Raw genomic sequence first — 7,726 nt, 5'->3', positions numbered from 1 at the left:
TATCAGAATAAACAATATATTCTAATTAGTATAATATATTTAAAAATGATATAATGAAATGTCATGAAAAATAAATAATGAATAAATAAAAATGATAAATAAAAATAATTATCAAAAAGAGAAATAACATAAAAACAACATATTATTAATAATAAACATGAAATTAAAAAATGTCATTATAAATTAAATTGTAATTTAAAGATTCATTCACTTCTCTTGAATTAAAATAATAATAAATGAAATAATCAATAAGGAAACTAATTGTTTTATAAAAACAATGAATTACTTCAAATTAAAATAAAGAAAATATAATATATATATAAACATGAAATATTTAATGAAATAATAATGATACTAATAAATAGCGGTATATAGAAATAACTCATAAAAAATATCCTTAAAAGAATGAATTAATCTCATTAAACAATAGATACAAAAATCATAATTAATCAATTTAATGTAATTATTTTTATTCTTCATTATTTTAAATTGATTTAATTTATTTTCTATCTCTTTCTTTTCTTTATTATTCTGATATTTTCTATAATAGATACTTTTATATTTATTTCTTTATCTTCCAACAATGTACTTATTTCTCAATTCTAATTACTTGTTGTTATTCTGTCAAAGTCACAAAAAGAAGAAGAAAAATCAAATGATAATCTTAAAATTAATTTAAAATAAAAGAATTGAAATACAATAATAAATAACAAAGAAAGAGTGAAAAAAAAAACAATAATAATAAAGTATTTTGATGGTAGTATTAAAATATTTCAATGAAATATTGAATAATTTCATTTTAATCTATTTCATTATTTCATTATTCAAAAATATTATTTCATAGTAATGAATTATTTCATACTTATAATGAATGTGAAGAAATATTTGAATATGTTTGAAGAATAAATAAAGAAATAATAATGGATGAAATAAATCATTCAATACATTTAAAAGAGAAAGAATAATTGAAAAATATTCAAATCATAGAATATACAAAATATGATAAAATATTGAAATACACTATCAATTGAAGTTAAATCAATTAAAATTGAATATCTAGAAGGTATTTATCATTCAAATCAATTAATATTCAATTAACAATTATTGCAATAATAACTAGTTGTTTCTTCAAATATGTTTCATTAACAATCATCATTCATCACTAATTACATTATTAGATATGGATGTTTGTATAAATGTTGATGTAAAAAAGAATAAAAGAATATCATAAACATATTTTATGATTAAAATAAACAGAGTTAATGATAATTTAATTACTCATTTATTTTGAGTCATTGATAATCATTCATTCTCATTCCTTCATTTCATCATTGTCATTTTTGCTGTTAATTATGTTATTATTAGTTTATATAAATCCACGTTGATCCACGTATACATGAATACATGAATAAGAAAGTGTGAATAACAGCCAACACAACAATAAGCCAACACAACAATAAGCCAACACAACAATAAGCCAACACATCAACCATACTGAGTATTTAAAGGAACTTGAAGAAATAATTAGCATTTAGAAATAAGGTATGGATCCAAACAAATGGACAGATGCAACAGTTCAAATGTTCAAAGAATCACAAGAAAAAGCATTTGAAAGAAAGAATGCATATATCATGCCAATTCACATGATGAATGCAATTGTTGAAGAAGAGTCGAATATTATTATCCGAATAGTCGAGATGATGGGAGGTGATGTTAGTAAAATGAAGAAAGAAATACAAGAAGGAATGAATAAGATTCCAGTTCAAAATCCACCACCAGTAGAAATTGGACTTCATCCAACAACACAACAAGTGATAAGACGAGCAATAGAGAAACAAAAGACAATGGGAGATACATATCTTGCAGTTGATGTGATAGTAATGTCATTGATGGAAGAGAAAGAAATTAGTACGATAGTAGGAAATAGTGGAATTAATGTTCTGGAATTTAACAAAAAGATAATGGAAATGAGAAAAGGACAAAGTGTAGAAACAAAAGAAGCAGAGAGTCAATATGAAGCATTGAAGAAATATGGAAATGATTTAACGGCACAAGCAGAAAGTGGGAAGATGGATCCCATCATTGGAAGAGATGAAGAAATTAAACGAGTTATTCGTATTTTATCAAGACGAACGAAAAATAATCCAGTCTTAATAGGAGAGCCAGGAGTTGGTAAAACAGCAGTAGTTGAAGGACTTGCACAAAGAATTGTTAAAGGGGATGTTCCAAGTAATTTGCAATGTCGAGTTATTGGATTAGATATGGGAGCATTAATAGCAGGAGCACAATATAGAGGACAATTTGAAGAAAGATTAAAAGCAGTAATAAAAGAAGTTAAAGAAAGTAAAATACCTATTATATTGTTTATAGATGAAATTCACACAGTATTAGGAGCTGGAGCAACAGGAGAAGGAGCAATGGATGCAGCTAATATTTTAAAACCAATGTTATCAAGAGGAGAATTACGATGTATTGGAGCAACAACGTTAGAGGAATATAGAAAATATGTTGAAAAAGATCCAGCATTTGAAAGACGATTCCAACAAGTTTATGTAAGTGAACCAAGTGTAGAAGATACATTATATATTCTTCGAGGAATAAGAGAGAAATATGAAAATCATTATGGATTAACAATTACGGATTCAGCATTAGTTTCAGCAGCAACATTAAGTAAAAGATACATCAATGGAAGATTTCTTCCTGACAAGGCAATTGATTTAGTTGATGAAGCATGTGCTACATTATTTACACAAAAGAATTCACAACCAGAAGAAATAGATAGATTAGAAAGAAGAGAAACACAAATAAATGTGGAGAAAATAGCATTAGAAAGAGAAGTTAAAGAAACGGATGAAGAACATAAAAAAGTTATTGAAGAAAGACTTAAAGAAATTGAAAAAGAAATGAGTGAAAATAAAGAGAAATTAACAAAGTTACGAATTAATTATGAGAAAGAAAAAGGAGGAAGTGAAGAAATGAAAGAACTTGCAACAAAAATAGAAAGTATGAAACATAAAGCAGAAAGTACTAAAGATTTAGAAGTAGCAGCAGATTTGAAATATTATGCCATACCAGAAGCAGAAAAGAGAATGGCAGAATTAAAGAAACAAAACAAAGAAACAACAATGATATCATTACAAGTCACGGCAACACAAATAGAAGAAGTTGTGAGTAGATGGACAGGAATTCCAGTTACTAAAATGAATCAAAGTGAGAAAGCAAGATTACTGAATTTAGAAAGTGAAATACATAAACGAGTAATAGGACAAGATGAAGCAGTGACAGCAGTTAGTGATGCAATCATTAGAAGTAGAGGAGGATTAGGAAATGAAAAACGACCAATAGGAAGTTTTATGTTTTTAGGACCAAGTGGAATAGGTAAAACAGAATTAGCAAAAGCATTAGCAGCTGAATTGTTTGATTCAGAGGAAAATATAGTTAGAATAGATATGAGTGAATATATGGAAAGTCATAGTGTGTCGAGACTGATAGGAGCACCACCAGGATATGTTGGATATGAAGAAGGAGGACAATTAACAGAAGCAATTCGTCGTAGACCATATAGTGTAATATTATTTGATGAAATTGAAAAAGCACATCCACAAGTATTTAATGTGTTATTACAATTATTGGATGAAGGAAGATTAACAGATGGAAGAGGAAGAACAGTTGATTTTAAGAATACGGTTGTGATTATGACATCGAATTTAGGAAGTGAAATAATAATGAAAGGAGTAGAAACAACAGGACAAGTTGATGAACAAGTTAAAGAACAAGTCATGGAAATAGTGAAGAAGTCGTTTAAACCAGAGTTTCTCAATCGAATGGATGATATTATAGTATTTTCACCACTTTCAGAGAAAGAATTGAAAGAAATAGTTAAATTACAAATGGGAGAAGTGATTAAAGTCATTAAAAAGAGATATCCAGGAAGTGAAGTTGAAATGACGGAAGCAGCAATAGAAGGAATCATTAAAGCAGGATATTCAATAGCATATGGAGCAAGACCAATGCGAAGATATATTGAAAAGACAGTTGTTACAGAAATAACAAAATCAATAATAGGAGGAGTGATGAAAGAGAAGAGTAAAATTAAGATAGGATATGAAGATGGTAAGATTGAAGTTAAAATAACTGATAACTAAAAAGGATAATAATATAATTGAATGTATTTTATAAAAGAAAGAGGTTGAAAGAGGTTGAAAGAAAAAGGAAGAATAATATAAAAGACAATCAATTGAATAATAATGTTTATTTTTAATGTGAATACTATTTCTTTTCATCAATTGTATTTGATGAGATATCAATGTTTTTTATAATAAATGAATGAATATATTTTACACAGTCTAATTAAAGTTAATCAACATTAATATTTCATCTATTCTTTAGAAAATTATCAATACATCATTTTCTCATGTTATTCTTCAATTATTTCTCATTAATCTTTCTATTTCATCATCTTTTAATGAATATTTTTTTTATTTATTTCATATATTTTCTTCTCTCATCTATTGCCATTGTAACTATCATTTTATATGTTAATGTAATACATGGTATAGTTATTATAACATTATTAACTTCTTTCATATTTATACTTTATGTTCATTTCTATCATTCTTTGTTTTTGATCATTCAACAAATTCAATAAGTTCATTCACATCATTTAACATTAAGGCTGGCACTAATAAATGAATAGTCAGGTCAAATATTAATAAATTGAATTTAAAACATGTTCATTTATTCATAGTGTTAAACTTAGAATACATTTCAATACACTTAATAATCAAAATGTTTTACTTTTAAACATGAATATGTTAAAATAACAACATTATTTAATTAGTATTGTTAATTTAAATATATTTGTACATTCGTTGAGTCTTATTAGTTTGTTGGTTCATCATATCACTTTGTAAACGATATATTTTAACATTATTTTTATTTTTTAGAAAATGATGAAGTTAATCACTTCAATCAACTTTTAAAATATTCTTTTTGATACACATTTAACTACAATTACATGATTTTACAATACCAATGTAATAAACATGAAATGAATTACAATTATAATAAACAAGAAGATATAATTCAATTGATAATATTAAACAGAATAATACTGAGTAAATTATATTTCATTATAGAATTTATTCAAAATAGAAATATTAATATATAATGATAATAACACATTCTTGGATTTAGTTTTATTTAGATTGATATTTTTCATTTTATCTTCAAATATTAATCATATAACATCATTATTAATCTTGAATTTATTAATATAACACCATTATTATTCTTATTGATACTTCTGATAATTTATACAAATAGTACAAAAATTAGTTAATCAAAAAGTTGTTTTTTAATAAAAGAAGAGATATAAATGATAAGAAGAATGAAGAAGAGAATTTTAATGTATTAAATTTAAAAGAATAAAGAATAATAAATATTAAAGAAGAAGATAAAAAAGAATAAGAATAAAGATAACTAATAATTTAATTATCATTCATGAAATGGATAAAAAGAACAATAAATGATAATAGAAAATCAATTCAAAATATTCAAAAATCATCACATTTATATACACATAATAATGAAATAATTGTAAGAGATGATGACATTTTTAATAGAAGATATAATAAATAAAGAAAATAATAATCAAGAAAAGAAAAAATACAATAACTAAATGATATAATAATTTGAATATAATTAAATTAAAATGAAATGATAAAAATCAATTCAATAGGAATATTTTTCAATCATATGATAGAAAATAAAATGAAAAAAAAAATAAAACAAAATCTAAAAGACAATGTGATTGAAGATTAAGAAAGATTTAAAATATCAATTGATGAAGAACAATAATTAAAATTAACACATATTCCATATTGTAATAAAATCAATATAACAACATAAATAATTGATATTTCACAAAGTAATACAAATGTGTCTGAATAAAATATTTCAATTGAAACATAAGAAAGGAAAAACAAGAAAAACGAAAATATAAATATAAATACAAGAAATGAAAATTAAACAAAAAGAATAGAATGAAACAATTAATATTGTAGTTGAAATGAAATAAGAAATGATAAAACTATAATATTAAATGTGTGTTTAAATACAATATATTGAATAAAACTAACAAATGAAATTAAATATATAATTATAAATGAAGATAAAATAAAACATAAGAAACAGTAGTTTCAAAAGTAAATAAGTCAAGTGAAAATTTATAGTATTAAAAACAAGAAGAACAAAACAATAAATACAACAGTATTTACAGATATAAGAAGAAAGAACATGATAAAGAAATTAATTAACAAATAAATGAAATAAAATATTTAAATAATATTTGTATTATTGTACAGTCAAATGATGTAATATTAACAATAAATCAAAATATATAAATATGAATAATAATGAAAGATGATAAAAATCTATTTAATTCAATATTTATATTTTGTGATGATGAAACACAACAAATTATAAATACATTAGAATCAAAAGAATTGATTTTCAATATAATTATTCAATAAATAAATAATTCATTGTATTTAAAATATAATAAAACAAATATTTATGATGATAATACAGAAAATGAATTTACACAAATATTTTTAAATTAAATATGAAAAGATTTGATGAAATTATTTCAAAAATATTAAAACTACAAATAATAACAATAAAACAAATGAAGTGTTGAATAGAAAATAATCAAATTGAAAATGATTAAGAATAATATTAAATAATAATTTAAAAATGAATGAAATAAAACAATATTATAAATAAGTGTGTTTGAATCGAGATAAAATTAATAATAACAAAAATATACATTTAATATAAATATAATAAAACAAGATTAAATTCAAAATATGAGAATATATAACTAAATGAATGAAATGTAATAAAAACAACATTATCCATTTCATATTCAATGTATTGATTCAATGTTTAGAAATAGAAATTGTTCATACAATGAAAAATAATATTATAAAGTATATAAATTACATTATACATAACATTCAAAAATATTACATAAAATGAGAAATGAACAGAAAATAAAGAATAAAAACGAAGAAGTATATAAATATATAAAGAAATTAAAGAAAGTGTTGATAAATCAGAAAATATAATAAAACAAAAAGAAGAATACGATAAAAACAAAATGAATGATAAGATAAATAACAATAAAATATAGAAAGTGTTAATATATTATCTGAATTACATTAAATAATAAAATTAATGTTCAAAATAATAATTATACATAATGAATGAAATAGAAAATGAAGAAAAGATGATAAAAAATATGAATAATGAAATGAAAGAGATAAAGAACTAAAATAAACAAATGAAATGATTGAAGGTATTATGAAAAATAACAAAAAGAATAATGAAGATATTAATGAAGAAATTGAAAGAATAAAGAATTAATAAATGAAAAAAATAACAATAAATAAAAATGAGAAGTATTAAATGATAAAATCAAATAACAAAATGAAATGAAAATTTTAATCAAATAAATTATTTACAACATCAATAATTATTAATATAAATGAAATATATATTTCATTTTCTTATTTGTAATATTAACAATATAGATGAAGATGTAAATATCAATTTCATTTAAGTATTTAAGTGATAAAATATTAACAAATCAACAATAAATATCAATATTAATGATTTTATAAAATCATCATTTGAAGAATTTATTTAAAATAAAGATGATTAA

General features: G+C 22.3%; 1 protein-coding gene across 1 annotated transcript; it reads left to right on the top strand.

Moving 5' to 3' along the window:
• Positions 1-1,544: 1,544 nt before the first annotated feature.
• On the top strand, positions 1,545-4,145 carry EHI_034710 (heat shock protein, putative; the record flags this gene model as incomplete). The annotated part of the gene is made up of 1 exon (XM_643852.1): positions 1,545-4,145. One exon carries the CDS (start codon positions 1,545-1,547, stop codon positions 4,143-4,145), a length of 2,601 nt encoding a protein of 866 aa, XP_648944.1.
• Positions 4,146-7,726: the final 3,581 nt, after the last annotated feature.

Source organism: Entamoeba histolytica, genomic scaffold, assembly GCF_000208925.1.
Source record: "Entamoeba histolytica HM-1:IMSS scf_1104750516801 genomic scaffold, whole genome shotgun sequence".
Classification (NCBI taxonomy): Eukaryota; Evosea; order Mastigamoebida; family Endamoebidae; genus Entamoeba; species Entamoeba histolytica.
Note: the sequence above shows the minus strand (reverse complement) of the source record. Positions and strands in the feature narration are given on the sequence as shown.